At 48.0% G+C, this 17,720-nt stretch overlaps 1 protein-coding gene across 1 annotated transcript in view; it reads right to left on the reverse strand.

The window, feature by feature from the left end:
- Nucleotides 1-17,157, reverse strand: part of LOC124620348 (cadherin-related tumor suppressor-like) — a 202,423-nt gene extending 185,266 nt beyond the window's left edge. Inside the window, exons 1-2 of the mRNA XM_047147022.1 lie at nucleotides 17,128-17,157; nucleotides 16,606-16,935 (exon numbers count right to left, since the gene is read on the reverse strand). Coding sequence (XP_047002978.1) covers nucleotides 16,606-16,935; nucleotides 17,128-17,157 — 360 coding nt within the window. The remainder of the gene's footprint in view (nucleotides 1-16,605; nucleotides 16,936-17,127) is intronic.
- Between the last annotated feature and the right edge of the window lie 563 nt (nucleotides 17,158-17,720).

A 17,720-nucleotide genomic window follows, 5' to 3' on the forward strand; every position in this document is an offset into this window, starting at 1 on the left:
TATGCAATCTAAATTCAGCTGCAATATTCCATTCCTACTTTCGTGAGTCATTTCCCTATTTGTGTGTGATCGCGTATTATGAAATGCAATATCCCATTCTAATGCCAGTAATTTCAGGTTACAAGGTAGGTTATGACGACGGATGCTGTGTGGTCTGACGCTGTGGCTGATTCGACAAAAGTGTATTTATTCGTGTCACACGAGGTATTTCAAGTGTAGTATTATCAAGAGCTGGTTAGTACGAGACTGTAAATCATGCGTACTCAAATCTTTAGAAATGCATCATCATTCAACGGAATACTATATTAGATGCACATCCAACAGCACAGTGAACGATTGCAAGTTCCCCATGACCACAATTTAAATATTATTAGGGTCTGATTACTGTTTTCGTGTTCATAACTTTTCACTTTCTTATACTGCGCCTGACATCTTTCCGTTGGGATGTATGCTGTTCACGTAATTTTTTTCCCTTATCGACGTCATATTGCGACAATACATGTGTTGTTTGAGTCGTCACTGGCCGGTTGTAGGGCACAGTTTCTTTATACCGGAGTGAGTTAGGTCTGCTCGGGAGAAGTTAAACCGTTACTTAACGGACCGCACCGCTCAGAAACTGCAGCTATTGCGGATGGATAGAGAAACGTTCCCGTAAAGTGCAGATACTGTTTGGATCAGTCAGGTAGATTAAATGTCAAGGGATAACGTTGTGAAATGCAGCGAAAACGCACTAGTTGCAGGTACGTGAGTGGTTGCTATTGGGGTGGGAGGGCGGGGGGGGGGGGGGGGGGGGGAAGTCGGAGTAGCATATTGAGGTAGCAAGTTGAGACGAACAGTTTGGCACGGGACACGTGGTCTATCAAGTCGAGAAACGGCCTCAGATTGGCCTACAAAAACTACGTGAGCTACAGCGCATGCGCGTCGAGCGAGGTTTTTGAACATCCTCGAGCTCTCTTCGTGCAAACCACTACTAGTAGAGAAAAAAATGAATAGGACCTTTTTTGTAGGAAATTTAATATAGTTTGATTTTGTACTGTGACAAGTTTTCGCTGGAGGGTGCGCTTTTCGAGTTATTCGAGACTACGGATGATGGAATCGTATACACAGTGGTCGGCTAGACCGTGACGCGACGTGCAGGGCCCGTGTGAGGGCGACGAATGCAGTGCAGCGGCTCTCTCCCCCGGGCACGGCTGCGGCGGTCGCGGTGCTCTGTGCAGAGCCGGGACTGGCGGTGACGAGGCGACCCTTGGGGCCGCCCTGCGCCCTGCGCCCTGCGCCCTGCCCAGCTGGCTGCGCACTGTGCGCCTCCCCCTCCCCCTCCGCCGACTACGGCGAGGGCGCGTGCGAGCTCTCAAGGTGGCGAGTGCCCACCGTGAGCCAGACACCTTTTCTGCAGCTACCTTTTTGGTAGCAAACGGCCTAGCAAATTAGCCAGGGCCATGGGCCACTCTGCCATACTGAAAAAAAGAGGACAAGGGTAATAGTGTGGTCACTTGTCTCGTTGCAAGCGAGCGCATTCCCTGAGCCGAGGCACGTGACGTGAATGCCCGAACCTGCAGGCCCGAGAGAACAATAAGTCTGTGTTCTCGGGCGCTATTCGCGTAGAGCTCTCCAGATCTTCCGTGGCTGTTGAGCCCATCGATTCCACATTCGCATTTACCATTGAACAGTTTTACGTAATAACAGAAAACAAACTCATTTTAAAAATAACGATATACATTACAACACACATTTCAGCTTTTTGTACGTAAATCCGGAAGAAACTGTCCACTGAGTAATTTCCTGCAGTTTTGTAGAAATCACATAAAAAACCTTTATATATTGGAATATTGAGGAAATTCGCATACGTAAGCCTGTATTTAAAATGCCTAGTTACTTTTTCGTGTTGGTTCCATAAGTATGGCAGATACTGCGAGTTTTCCCTTATTTCAGCTCCAAAAATAATCTGACTTGTGTGCGGCACGATCCACGTTGTCGAATGTCGCTTTGTTTTGGTAAACGGTTTCCATTCCGCTGTCGTGGCGTCAGAAGCCTGCATGTTGCATATGTCCGTGCTATTGATCAGTCGAATCGTGTCCCTCGCTGTGTGCCATGTCGCGACAAATTTCGGTCATCGATCGTGGCATCCGAATTACAATTTCTGCATGCGGCTGGCGGTTTTAAACAGACGCAGTGAAGCTCGGAGGCCGTCGCTATTGTCCGGTGTGTCACTGTGTACAGAGTCAAAATGGCGCCTTCCGGCATAATTTTCGGCGCTAAATTTTCCCACACGATTTTCCAATTGTGCTGCGTCAGTCGCATCTCCCGTTTATTAGTAAGCGGTATTTCTTCGAGAGCTATGGCCACATTACGAAATTTTCCTCGTTTTAGGACGTCTGTTGGTACGTAGCTTTTATCTGAGATAATAATTTCGGACAAAGTTTAGTGAGTGTGGGATCCAGACCGTCGCGATCAGCGAGATGTTGGAACGGCGAACCGCAGCACCCACGGACAGGCCACCGTTCTGCCTCTGGCGCCGCCCTTCTGCTCGTGGGCTGCTCGCCCCATTGCTGTGTGTCGACCGGAGAGGAATCCTGTTGCACGGACCCGAATGCTGGCCCCACAGAACGTCTAGAGCGGGGCGTGACGACACGCACGTGCTCGGCCTCCTGGCCGAGAGCGCAGCTCCTGGGGAGGGAGGGGACACGCAAGCGCGAGCGCACGCTGCACAGGGGGGGGGGGGGGGGGGCCTGCACCAGACCAGACGTGACGAGCACGCATCGCCTACTGGAGATGGCAGGCCACGTTCACACTCAGCTCGTAAATCTTTCTAAAGGATTTGTTACGGCGCAGGTACCCATTGTCATCAGACCATCAGACGAGTAAACTGTCAACTCCAAGACGAGAAGAGCACCTGCATTTGTTACTAGCAACGAAGAAAATTCAAAGCAGCGTTGGAGAAAGTGTTCAAAATACAGGTCTAACGAGGAATTTATTAGTTTCTGTGTCTAGAGACGGAGCACTAACGATGTTGTAAATACGTTAGGACTCGTAGCACAACTGGTGGTGGTGGTTCCTCTGGGACCAAACTGCTGAGGTCATCGGCCCCTAGGCTTACACATTACGTAATCTAACTTAAACTAACTTACGCTAAGGACAACACAAGCACCCACGCCCGAGGAATGACTCGAGCCTCCTCCGACGGAAAGAGCGGAGCGAACCGTGGCAACGTGCCTGAGACCTGGCGGCTACAAACCCGCGACCGTAACACAACTGAACGAGGGAAAAAAATCTTGCAGCACCTAGTGAAATGACAGTTGTTCACTGCATCACTTATCAGGAGAATGTGCGAGGGTCGTTCATTAAGTAATGTCCCACATTGTTTTAAAAAGCCATTAATATACCTAGACAAACGTCCTTGTTGGTGCTTCACATTTGATGTTCGTTCTGTGCGCCGGTCAAGTTTCGAACCTTTGTGGCAGATGGCAGAGCACTATTACAGCGTCAAAATGGCGTCTGCATACGACTCGCGTTACAAGCAGCGTGCTGTTATTGAATTCTTGTGTGCAGAGAAAGCGGTTGTGAACATCCACAAACGTTTGTGTGCCGTGTATGGCGATGCAGCAGTTGATAGGAGTACAGTTGGGCGATGGGTAAGGAAAGTCACAGACTCAGGAAAGGCGGGAACAGAGCTCCAGTATCAGCCGCGCTCGGGACGTCCTGCCACAGCCACTGCTCCAGACGTGCCGAATCGTGAGGATGCCGTCATTAGTGCCGACCGGCGCATCACAACTCGACACTACAGTTGTCGCTGAGCATTGGAAGGGCGTCTGCAATGATGGAGACTCTCGGATATTCAAAAAGGTGCTCACGATGAGTTCCACGAATACTTACAGCGGACCACAACATTCAAAGAAAGGCAATTTCATCTGAAATGTTGGAGCGTTCTGAGACCGACGCAGAGGCCTTTCTGTCACGGACCGTTACGGGGGACGAAAGGTGGGTGCACTACTTTGCGCCAGAAACAAAAAGGAAGTCCATGCAGTGGCATCATCCTCATTCACCACAAAAGAAGAAATTCAAGACAACCCCCTCCGCCGGAAAAGTCACGGTGACAGTCTTTACCACCGTTTGTGGAGCATATAGCTGCAACAAATGACCGCCTTGTTCTGTCTTGCGCTAGTTGTGTTGTTGTAGGGGAGGAGACGAGACAGCGAGGTCAACGGTCTCATCGGATTATGGAAGGACGGGGAAGGAAGTCGTCAGTGGCCTTTCAAAGGAACCATCGCGGCATTTGGCTGGAGCGATTTAGGGCATTCACGGAAAACCAAATCAGGATGGCCGGACGCGGGATTGAACCTCGTCCTCCTGAATACGAGTCCAGTGTGCTAACCACTTCGGCACCTCGCTCGGTATCTTCTCCTAGTATTTTCACTTAGTCCCATCCTATTCCTTGCTGTTGGGACAAGGAACCGTCGTAAACTAAATGAAACAAGAGTCTGTGTCCGTATGGGTTAAAGGTGCACTGAACTGTGCTAGGGTTAAAGCTGTTGATGACTTCACGCGTTATTATAGGAAGTGAAATAAAGTACTTGTCCTTTCCTCATAATGGCGACAGGCGCTGCGGCCGTAGGATACGGAGCGTAGTTGAACTGCTTAGTCGACGAGAGAGCCAGAACAGTGCTGCAGTGCTAGTGGCGTTCGTAGAGAGCAGAGCAATGGCAACGATAAACAAAGCAAACATTGCATTTTATCTACAACAACAGTTGCCGAAGTCGACATTTAGTCAGGAAGGAACGCAAGGAATTTCGCCGAGTGACAAAGAACTGGCAAGGAGAGTGAATTGAATGTATGTGTGGTATACGCTCGACTGTGCGAACAATGTTCATGAGGAGTACAATGATGACGATAATTGCTTAACAAGTGAAAGTCATACTGAAAGCGGTGTCGACCCATGTATTCGTCGTCCTTGTCGAACAGGTAGCCACAAATCCCGTCTCCAGTGAAACGTAGTAAAAGACAATCGTTGTCCAAGGAGCGGGTACTAAAACATAATAACCTAAATGGAAGATCACTCACAGATAGTAAAAAACCATTTATGAACAGATTTCGAATAAGTTCGCATCAATGTCATCGTGTAGTGCATTAGAAAAAATACGCATATTCAAGGAAGGGCAAGGCGCACTTGTTACGAAAACTGGTGTTTACGCTTTTCAAGGGTGCTCGGTACAATTTGCAGAATGTGCATGATAGTGACTTACTACGTTATGCACATCACACTGCGCACGACATAGATTACAGTGATTTCAAGGGAAGCGCTGGATAGTTGCATAGTTTCCAACAGTGCTACAACCCTGCAAGACATAAGATAACGAAATTTCAAACAAACCATCAACTTCACAAAGCACAGCAAAATGCAGCATCGGGCAGAAAATTTGAAGATAAGGTAAACAAACTTATCCCATCGTTCAGTAAGCAATTTATCTTTAACTCTGACCACTCGAGATTTGAAGAGGAAATGCATATGAAATGAACCCTGAAAATTAAAGGTACCTGAAAAGCTGTAGCGAGATCAATTAACATCAATTCCGTAATGCATTCGTATACAATTAAAGCTGAGTGTTAATCTGGCTGGAAACTTATTTATTGTGCTGCGAGAAGCTGAAGGTACTCTGCCCACTACGATTCTTTCTTGTGTGCTTAATCTTGCAAAGGGCAGTAGGAAATATTTATGTCAGAGCAAGCAAGAGTGGGAAAATGGGCGAAGAGAAGTGCAGCTATGGTATAAGCACTGCTTGTGGCCAATAGCTGGTCAAAATAACTTGCTTGTGTTTGATTCCTTCTCTGCGTATAAAAATCATCTTCCTTTACTGAAAACTATCCCTCTTGAAAAGTGTATGACATTGCAGTTCACACCACCTGCAACCACTGGACAAATGCAGCCTCTGGATCACTGCTTTTTCTGTGCCTACAGAACGTATTATCATACTATGCTACAGCTGCGCCTTATATGATAGCCAGCGACACGATAATCTCCATCAGGTCTCCTCACCGCGCTACACCAACATGATTCTATACGCATTCTTTAAGAGTCAATACCTATCTGAACGTACTGCGCGGTTTGTTTACTCCAATGTGGAATGAAGCGCCAAAGAAACTGGTGTAGGCATGCGTATTCAAATACAGGCAGAATGCGGCGCTGCAGCCGATAGCGCCTATATAAGACAACAAGAATCTGGAGCAATTGTTACATCGGTTACTACTGCCACAATGGCAGGTTATCAAGATTAAAGCGAGTTTGAACTTTGTGTTATAGTCGGCGCACGAGCGATGCGACACAGCATCTCCGAGGTAGCGATGAAGTGGGGATTTTACCGGACGACCGTCAATATCATGAGTGAAACATCAAATCTCCGGCATCGCTGCGGCCGGAAAAACATCCTACAAGGAGGGGCCAACGTCAACTGAAGAGAATCGATCACCGTGATAGAAGTGCAAAACTTCGGCAAATTGCTGCAGATTTCAGCGCTGGCCATCAACAAGCGTCACCGTGCGAACCATTCGACGAAACATCATCGATATGGACTTTAGGAGCCGGAGACCCACTCGTGTACCCTTGATGACTGCACGACACAATGCTTTACGCCTCGCCTGGGCCAGTCAACACGGACATTTGGCTGTCGATGATTGGAAACGTGTTGCCTGGTCGGACGAGTCTCGTTTCAAAATGTATCGAGCGGACGGACGTGTACGGGTGTGGAGACAACCTCACGAATCCGTGCACCCTGCATGTCGCCAGGGGGCTTTTGAAGCTGGTGGAGGCTCTGCAGTGGTGTGGAGCACACGTCCAGTTGGAATGATATGAGACCCCTAATACGGATAGATACGACTATGAGAAGTTCCGGTGGTTCAAATGGCTCTAAGCACTACGGGACTTAGGCCGGCCGGAGTGGCCGTGCGGTTCTAGGCGCTACAGTCTGGAACCGAGCGACCGCTGCGGTCGGAGGTTCGAATCCTGCGTCGGGCATGGATGTGTGTGGTGTCCTTAGGCTAGTTAGGTTTAACTAGTTCTAAGTTCTAGGCGACTGATGACCTCAGAAGTTAAGTCGCATAGTGCTCAGAGCCATTTGAACTACGGGACTTAACATATCAGGTAATCATTCCCCTAGAACATATTAAACCTAACTAACCTAAGGACATCACACACACCCATGCCCGAGGCAGGATTCGAACCTGCGACCGTAGTAACAGCACGGTTCCGGACTGAAGCGCCTAGAACGCTCGGCCACAGCGGCCGGATATATGACAAGTGATACACATGTAACCATTCTGCCTGGTCACCTGCATGCATTCATGTCAATTGTGCATTCCGACGGACTTTGGCAATTCGAGCAGGACAATGCGACACCCCACACGTCGAGAATTGCTACAGAGTGGCTTCAGGAGCACTCTTCCAAATTTAAGCGCTTCCGCTGGTCACCAGACTCTCCAGACATGAACATTATTGAGCATATCTGGGATGCCTTGCAACGCGCTATTCATAAGAGATCTCCACCCCCTCGTACTCTTATGGATTTATGGGCAGCCATGCAGGATTCATGGTGTCAATTCCCTCCAGCACTACTGGAAACAGGAGTCCATACCACGTCGTGTTGCTCGCGGGGACCCTACACGGTATTAGGAAGGCGTACCAGTATCTTTGGCTCTTCAGTGTATTTCACCTTCGATCTCGATAGTGCGAACCTTTGTGATTAGTGAGCTGCGCTAGTTTTCATTCGGTGGTCACGGTGCAAGCTGATAGTTTGTTCTGAACATTTGTCGAATGCCGACGATCTCCTTTTTGTGAAGTGTAATGTATACATGCCTCAGAAGGTAGACCTCTGCGCCTCCCGACACTCGTTGTCCGTCGCCCTACTGATGAACACGGCGAGTCACTGCCAGCTACCGTTTTTTCTGTCGTTATAGTTAACGCGACACTTTCAAGTGTGCCTTATTAATTGAACTCGCAACTTTGCACTCGAGGGGTTCCTTGTTAGACTCTCGAGGTGACAACAATAATTACAATGAGAAACACGCGGTGGACGCAGGGGCAGGTAGTGGACGCTGGTGGGTGCCCTCTCTGTCGCTAGGCCCTGCCTAGGCAGCAGCGACCGGGCCCGCGCCTCCCCCGTGCCACTGTGCCGACGTCAGCGGCAGCAGTTATCAGCAATTCGCGGTCCGTCCGCACGCGGAATGCCAAGGCGAGCGGCGGGCCGCGCGATAAAAAGCCACAAAGCGGCCGGCGGCGGCTGACGGATGTCTGCCAGCGCAGGAATGCCGCCAAATTAAGCGGCCGCATTCCGCGGGGCGGGGGGCAGGGGCGAGGCGGGCCCTGCCCCAGTCGCCGGCTGCCCGCCCGCCCGTCTCCACACACCACTCAGCGGCCGCTCCTTCCGCAGCTAATTCTTACTGCACTGCACGCTGGTAAAGTCACGCGTGACGTCACTCTGACTTGTACCGAAGACGACAGAGCACGCGTATCGACTTCTGTGATCGTTCCAGTCGCTTGCTGCTTCGGCTGTTTTTGCAGACTAATTAAAGGATCAGCTCATTGTATCTTCAATTGGCATATTCACTGCAGTTTTGGAAGCTACTGATGTCTTTATTTTCTTTGAAAATGTGAACCTGTTAATGTTTGGGGAAGAAAAGTTCACAATAAGCTTTGTAAAGAGTAAACGTTGTATTGAAAGCGTCGATGTTAGAGTGGCTCACTCGATCCGATGAAGTTTTGCGGTGGCTGAGGTTCCGAGTACGAAGCTATGTAGGGCCTGCTTTTTTTTTTTTTTAATGCAAAAACTGCCGCCGAGTAGCAGAGTGGTACTGAGTCCACGTTAAACTCGACGCAGGTAGGGAATTACCTTCGGAAATGGTTCAGTTGTTAAAATGTCGCAGCATATCCCCCATACTGTCGATAGGTACACATATCAAATCAGTAAAATGTAAAGTTTTGTTGACGTTGCTCATTACAATCCTAAATGCTTGGGGCATGGCTAATCATACTGTATGTAAGGAAAGCAGTCTGCTCTGACACACGAAACAGACATGTAGAAGGGGAGAGCATGCCACGGATTATTTTCCCGGGTAGTTTAACGCTTTCATTCTATTTTAGTCCAAAACAGAATTGTTCAGTCCAGTATTCATCAATATTTGGAAACTGCAATGAACGCCATCCTGCAAATTCTAAAATGTTTTGAAAGTACGTGTCAAATCAGTGATGGGACCGAACTGCTGAGGTTATCGGTCCCTAGACTTACACACTATTTAAACTAACTTACGCTAACAACAACACACAGGACCCGAACCTTCGGCGGGAGGTTCTGCGCAATCCGTGATATGGCGTCCCAGACCGCGCGAGTACTGTGTGCGCCGAGTGATGTCGACAACACATCACATTTTACTGATATGAAAAACCACTTGCAAATATTCTCAGTCCATTACAGTCACTTGAAACTCGTATTTGACTAAAAAGCTATTTGGTCACCTATTTTCAGCAAAAATGCTGCACCTGCGATGTACACCCAAACGAAATGAGAAGTTAATTTTAGCATTAGAAGCGACTAATGTCTCACGGTAAGTAAGTCAGACTGACACCAGTCCCTCACCCTGGTGAGATTTAAGATCTCTAAAGTGTGTTTGGAGATTAAAATCAACGATTGTTAGTAATAAACTAATCACACTGGCACAACTTTTCAGACACACAAAAGCAGCTCTTCAGCGATATTTGTAATTGGTCGACAATACGGAAGATATGCTTTGACACTATATCTGTAATGTGCCAACATTGGCAATTGGCCCTCAATAACGAAAACTGTGAGGTCGTCCACATGAGTGCTAAAAAGAATCCGTTAAACTACGGTTACATGATAAATCAGTCAACTCTAAACGCCGTAAATTGAACTAAATACCTACGAATTACAATTACGCACAACTTAAATTGGAAGGAACACATAGAAAATGTTGTGGGGAAGGGTAACCAAAGACTGTGTTTTACTGGCAAGACAGTTAGAAAGCGTAACAGATCTAGTAAAGAGACTGCCTACACTAAGCTCGTCCGTCCTCTTTTAGAATACTGCTGCGCAGTGTGCGGTCCTTCCATGTACGACTGACAGAGTACATCGAAAAAGTTTAAAGAAGGGCAGGACGTTTTGTATTATCGCCAGGTAGGGGAGAGAGTGTCACTGGAATGATACCGGACTTGGGATGGACCTCATTAAAACAAAGGCGTTTTTCGTTGGGGAGGAATCTTCTCATGAAATTCCAATCACCAGCTTTCTCCTCCGAATGCGAAAATATTTTGTTGACGCCGACCTACATAGGGATAAACTATCACCATGATAAAATAAGGGAAATCATAGCCCGCTATACGAGATTGGAATAATAGAGAATTGTGAAGGTGGTTCGATGAACCCTCTGCAAGGCACTTAAATGCGATTTGCAGAGTAGCCATGTGGATGTAGATGTGGATTAGAGATTCCAGTCTTTGATTCCAACAAAATCACTTATGAAGATAATGCCCTACTTGTGTCTAGTGTAGCCCGAACTCCATACTACGCTGCTACTTGACGGCAATTTTTTGCACTAAGAAAAATCCAGACCTTAGATAGTTTCTAACACGGGACCTCTGCCACCGCAAAACTTCATTTGGTTGAGTGAGCCACTGTAACGTTGAAGCTTTCGATAGGACGTTTATTGTTTATAAAGCTTGTTGTGAGCTCTTTTTTTGCCAGACGTTGGCAGGTTCACATTTTCAAAGAAAATAAAGACGCTAATAGCTTCCAAACTTGCAGTGAATATACCAATTGAAAATCTAATATGCTGCCTGTTTAATTAGTCTGCAAAAATGTCCATCACAGTTAGCGTGAGGAACGACAAGAGAAGCCGATACGCGGCCTCTGTCGCCTTAGACACAGCGTGTACACGTCATAATGACTGAGGAGTACGGGAAAGACAGACCGCGGCGCGTGCGTCACGAAGGTAGGTCTGCGTTAGCTCGCTTGTTCAATTCAGGAGACAAACTACGCTTGTACACCTGTTAACTCGTAACTAAGGTGTGTACGTACAAACGAGAATTGCATCTTCTACTCGAATCCCGTGTTGTGGAGTCTTACTGTTATTAGTCCTACAACGATCGGAAGTCCATAGAGCTACTTGTAATTTGTTACGCCTGTACTGGGGTAGAATAAAATTAAAATCATGCAGGAATAATTACCAGTTGCATAAGGCAGCAGTTCTTGTATGAAATGAGGACTGTTAAGCAGAAGAGACTACACACTATAAACAAACCATTTGTATCGAGTACTGACTTTAAATTAAATTTTGTTGTAGTAGTGTTAATCAGTAAGTCTGCATAACAGCAGATTCCAGTAGAAGATGCAATCATCGTTAGTACGTACACGCCCAGATGCGAGTTAACAGGTTTAGAAACGCACTTTTTCCGCTGAACTGAGCGAGTCCAGGCCGTCTACCTTCGAGACGTACGCACCGCGGCCTGTCTTTCCCGTGGGCCTCGTGTCTCCACCAGCGTGCGATACAGCTCGGCCTCGTACCGCAGGGTATCGAGCAATGGCGAGGCGCTGGCTGCGGCGCCTGCGGCCGGGACACGGACTGGAAGCGCCGCTTCACCTGCCTCGCTCACGGTGGGCTCAACGCCGCGAGCACGTCAGCCGTACCGTCGCCCTCACTGATGCTACCGGGTTCGCTACAGGTCACTTTTTTCGTTGTCACCTACGAAACTGTGTACGACGTCTTCCACGACGCAATCTCTTCTAACTTCACTAAATCACCACACTGTCGGACCTTCCGTCGCGTCCGGCATCCCGCCAGTCCCACGACACGCGACGAGCACCGCAGGCTGACAAACCCGCAGCCCGCCACCGCAACACTTCCTGCTTACACAGTGTTTGAGTTTCTGGCAGCTTTATGTTATCGCCATACACTGTGATTTTGGTTGTTGTCCTGTTTAGTGTTCCAGGAATTATTTTATTCGTTGTTACTGTCATTTGATATTTGGTACTGAACAATGTCAAAAAGAAATTTGTCGAAAGCTACGAGTGGCCACGTTCCGCGTCATTCTCCAGGCCAAGGGATAGCTGCGCAGTGTTAGCCGACAGAGATTCGGCGCGTGTCATGTCTCCCCTCTGAGAGTGAGAAACTTAACAGTGTCCTACTTCTCCCCGTTAAATGTGTAGTCGACGGAACTGCTGCAGCTCTCAACTTAAACAAAAACAGTAATGCGAAGATTGGTAAGGATATATTCGAGAAATAAAAGGAATCTGGCATGACATAGAAGCTTGAAGCTCTTCGGGAAAATACGTTATATCGATAAACGCATTACCAGTGTAAACTACTTTTCGTGAGATCCGTCGTCATCTTTATGATTTTTATTGCAGAAAGGAAAATTCCGCACTCGGCAAGTTGTTGCTCGCCCTTATCGAAGCACAAAGTTTTTCCATTTCATAAATAATAACAGTGACTGTTACAGTGGTACTTCAGAGCGATTAGAGTGATGTCAGTGGTGTTTATCCGTTATCACCAAAGAAATGAAGAATACGCGGATTCAGTTGCATGTTTAGAGTGCGTAATTTACAACTACACACACCAACAAAAGTTTTGCACCTCAGTTCAGAGAGTTTCGGAACCTGTACAGACAATTGGAATAGAGATCAACGTAAACATCATTTCCACCCTTTTTATTGTTCACGAAAACCACACATTGCATCTTGTACCACGACACAGAGAGACCTTCAGAGGTGCTCGTTGAGACTGCTGTACACCCCGGTATGTATAGTACCCAGCAGCATGTCCTCTTGCATTGATGCATGCCTGTATTCGTCGTGGCATACGAACCACAAGTTCGTCAAGGCACTGCTGGTCCAGATTGTCCCTCTAATCAAAGACGATTTAGCTTAAATCCCTCAGAGAGGTTCGTCGGTAATGTCGTCCATAAACAGCCCTTTTCAGTCTATCCCAGGCATCTTCGATAGGGTTCATGTGTGGAGAACATGCTGGCCACTCTAGTCGAGCGATGTCGTTATCCTGAAGGAAGTCATTCACAAGATGTGCACGATGGGCCGCGAATGGTCGTCCATGAAGACAAATGCCTGCCGATATGATTGCACAATCAGCCGGAGGATGGCATTCACGTATCGTACAGCCGTTACGGCGCCTTCCATGACCACCAGCGGCGTATGTCGGCCCCACGTAATGCGACCCCAAAACAGCAGGGAACCTGCACCTTGCTGCACTCGCTGGACAGTGTGTCTAAGGCGTTCAGCCTGACCGGGTTGCCTCCAAACACGTCTCCGACGATTGTCTGGTCGAAGGCATATGCGACACTCATCGGTGAAGAGAACGTGATGCCAATCTTGAGCGGTCCATTCGGCGTGTTGTTGGCCCCATGTCTACCTCGCTTCATGGTGTCGTGGTTGCAAAGATGGACCTCGCCATGTATGTCGGGAGTGAAGTTGCGCATCGTGCAGCCTACTGCGCACAGTTTGAGTCGTAACACGACGTCCTGTGGCAGCACGAAAAGCATTATTCAACATGGTGGCGTTTCTATCATGGTTCCTCCGTGCCGTAGTCCGTGGGTAGCGGTCATCCTCTGCAGTAATAGCCCTTGGGTGGTCTGAGCGAGGCATGTCATCGACAGTTCCTGTCTCTGTGTATCTCCGCCATGTCCGAACAACATCGCTTTGCTTCACTCCGAGACGCCTGGACACTTGCCTTGGTGAGAGCCCTTCCTGGGGCAAACTAATAATGCGGACGCAATCGAACCGCGGTATTGACCGTCTAGGCATGGTTGAACTACTGACAACAAGAGGCGTATGCCTCCTTGCTGGTGGAATGACCGGAACTGATCGGCTGTCGGAACCCGTCCGTCTAATAGGCGCTGTACATGCATGGTTGTTTACATCTTTGGGCGAGTTTGGTGAAATCTCTGAACAGTCAAAGAGACTATCTGTGATACAATGTCCACAAAAAATGGTTCAAATGGCTCTGAGCACTATGGGACGCAACTGCTGAGGTCATTAGTCCCCTAGAACTTAGAACTAGTTAAACCTAACTAACCTAAGGACATCACAAACATCCATGCCCGAGGCAGGATTCGAACCTGCGACCGTAGCGGTCTTGCGGTTCCAGACTGCAGCGCCTTTAACCGCACGGCCACTTCGGCCGGCTACAATGTCCACAGTCAACGCCTATCTTCAGGAGTTCTGGGAATCAAGGTGATGCAACACTTTTTTTTTTATGTGTGTATATCCCGCCAGCGTTCGGCGGTGACAATGAAAAGCTGCGTGCGAGAGGTTCCAGTATGACTTGCTTAACAGTCTTGTTATTTCTCGGGCCAAATTCCTTAACTTGCCTCCAGATCAGTTCTGTAGGGTTCATATGGTAATGGTACTGTGGTAAATGTAAAAATACAGCATTCGTATTGTGTACTCGACGCTGTAAAAATGATTGTTTTTCATGTTTCTACGTCACATCTGTGGCATAAAACAATGGACATAGTCCAAATGAGTTGTATTTGGTCTCTCATTTTTGCTTTAATAATTGAAATTGCAATTTTGCTTAATTTATACAACCTTTATAAAGAGTCTTTCACGAATTATTGTTAGTTGGTATTAATGTTTGAAATGAAAACAGGAATTTCGCGTGCAATACGTAATTAGAAACAAGAAGACGTGCATTATTCATGAAAAATTATAATTACGAGATGTAAGTGATTCGAACTGCACAAGGGAAAAAAACACTGACTCGAGCGAGACTTAAACCAGCGAACCAGATCTTACAACCAGTTTCGAAGCTATTACGTTACCAATTTCGCTATACACGAACGTACACTTGTGCTTCAACTGTATCTAATACAGTCCCTCGGAAAGCTTCATAGCCGATTAACTGTATAAATTTGTAGTAAACTTTAAGAACAACCTATTTCTCGACACACTCTAACCGCGTTCGACATCCGTGTTTCACTGCGGAACAGAAAGCAGCGTCAGCCATTTTCGTACTGCGCATTAACAGCGCGGCAATCAGAGCACAACATTGCAGAGGCAGTGACTGTACACGATTTTTGAAATAAGACCTAGTTAAGTAAAGCGTGATTAAAAAAAACGTTGACGGCTGCTAATACATTTGAATATCTTAAAGTTTAATGTAACGTAACTTGGTGATAATATAATACATTCACTATGTGATCAAAAGTATCTGGACACCTCGCTCAAATAACTTTAACGTTGAATATGGTCTTCTTGGGGAAAGGCAGCCAATTTTTCACGAAGTGCTGCATTGAGGAGAGGCATCGGTGTCGGTCGGTGAGGCCTGGCACGAAGTTGGCGTTCCGAAACATCCCAAAATTGCTCTACAGGATTCAGGCCAGCACCTGTGCAGACGGGTCTATTATAGGAATGTTGTTGTCGTGCAAGCACTCCGCCACAGCCCGTGCATTATGAACAGGTGCTCGATCGTGTTGAAAGATGCAATCGCCATCCCTGGATTGGTCTTCAACAGTGGGAAGGAAGAAGGTGTTTAAAACCTCAATGTAGGCCTGTGCTGTGATAGTGCCACGCAAAACAACAAGTGGTGCAAGCTCCTCCATGGAAAACACGACGACACCATAACACCACCGCGTCCGAATTTTACTATTGGCACTACACACGCTGGCAGATGACATTCAGCATTCGCGATACCCACACCCTGCCATCGGATTGCCATATTTTGTAGCGTGATTCGTCACTGCACATAACATTTTCCAGTGTTCAATCGTCCAATTTTTACGCTGCTTACATCAAGTGAGGCATCGTTTGGCATTTACCGACGTGATGTGTGGCTTATGAGCAGCCGCTCGACCATGAAATCCAAGTTTTCTCACCTCCCGCCAACTGTCACAGTTGTTGCAGTGGATCCTGATGCAGTTTGGTATTGCTGTGTGATGATCTGGATAGATGTGTGCCTATTACACATCACGACCCTCTTCAACTGTCGGCGTTCTCCGTCAGTCAACAGACGTGGGCGACCTGTACACGTTTGTGCTGTACGTGTCCCTTCACGTTTCCACTTCAGTATCACATCGGAAAGAGTGGACCTAGGGATGTTTAGGAGTGTGGAAATCTTTCGTGCAGACGTAGTACGCAAGTGACACTCAGTCCTCTGAACACGGTCGAAGTCCGTGAGTTCCTCGGAGCGGCCCATTCTGCTCTCTCACGACGTGTGATCATTACTGAGGTCGCTGATACGGAGTACCTGGCAGCAGGTGGCAGCACAATGTACCTAGTATGAAAAACGTATGTTTTGTTGGGGGTGACCGGATATTTTTGATCACATACTGTAAGTATAACCTACTTCCGAGAGCGCAACAACGTGTGTAGGTGTAGTACTCCTTCCGACCAATCATCGCGTTTGTGTTTGTTTAAATCACGTTTATTCTTAGACGTACGGAGTATAGGTAGCGGGAACCTTGTAAAACCCGAGTTTGCTGTGTGCAACAGTACGTCGTTGACGCACATATCTCAAATAACACAAGAGATACGATTCTCTTAGGCCGACGATTCTTTGTGGCACACGCCGTACTGTACACAGGAGGGTACTCACGCGCACGGTGATGGCGGTGTCGGAGTGCTGGACGCCGTCGGAGAGGCGCACCACCAGCACGTACTCGTCGGCGGCCTCGCGGTCCAGCGGCGCGCGCAGAGTGAGGGCGCCGGAGCGCGCGTCCAGCGCGAAGCGGTCGGCGGCGGCCGGAGCGCCGGGCGGCGCCAGCAGCGAGAAGCGCAGCTCGCCCTCCAGGTCGGGGTCGGTGGCGGCGAGGACGGCGAGCGGCGCGGGGCCCGCCGGCAGCTCCTCCGACACGGACAGCTCGCGCGGCGACGACGGCGACAGCGACGGCGGGCTGTCGTTGCGGTCCAGCACCTCCACCCGCACCTGCAGCAACAACACGGCGCGCGAGGGTCAGCGCGGCGGACAGCGGCTGGCAGGTGGGAAATGCCGCTACAGCTTGTAGCGTAGCACCTACACTACGTAGTACTGTATAAACGTACCCACTCTATTTTGCAATTTCATTCAAAGGCTTCTACAGTATTTTAATAATAATAGCAACGTAAGGGCTTCACTCACATTCAAACCAAAGTAATTCAGGCCACCCATACGGCGACGTGAATTAATACACGAGCGCTGAATGAAAAGTAATCGTTAATTCGGTTTGTATGGGAATATTTTAATAAATCAAACGCGCAAATAATCCTTAGAATGTGATCTTTAAGTACCATATACACTTTTGCACATAATGACCAGCTAACTAGATACATATCTGCCAACGATCAACAAGATTTCTGAAGCCTTCACGGAACAAGTTGACACTCTGTTTTCGCAACCACACAGTTCTCTCAACGTCTTCAAATATGGCTCTGACCACTATGGGACTTACCTTCTGAGGTCATCCATCAGTCCCCTAGAACTTAGAACTACTTAAACCTAACTAACTTAAGGACACCACACACATCCGTGCCCGAGACAGGATTCGAACCAGCGACCGTAGCGGTCGCGCGGTTCCAGTCTGTAGCGCCTAGAACCGCTCGGCCACTCGGGACGTCTCTCAACGTCTTCATCAGAAGCATAATGATGTCTCCGCAGATCGTCTTTCATTATCGGGAACAGATGGAAGTCAGGCGGTGCTAAATCTACGGAGTATGCCGTACGGTGGTGAGATT

The sequence above is a fragment of the Schistocerca americana genome, chromosome 6 (assembly GCF_021461395.2).
Source record: "Schistocerca americana isolate TAMUIC-IGC-003095 chromosome 6, iqSchAmer2.1, whole genome shotgun sequence".
In the NCBI taxonomy this organism is placed as follows: Eukaryota; Metazoa; Arthropoda; class Insecta; order Orthoptera; family Acrididae; genus Schistocerca; species Schistocerca americana.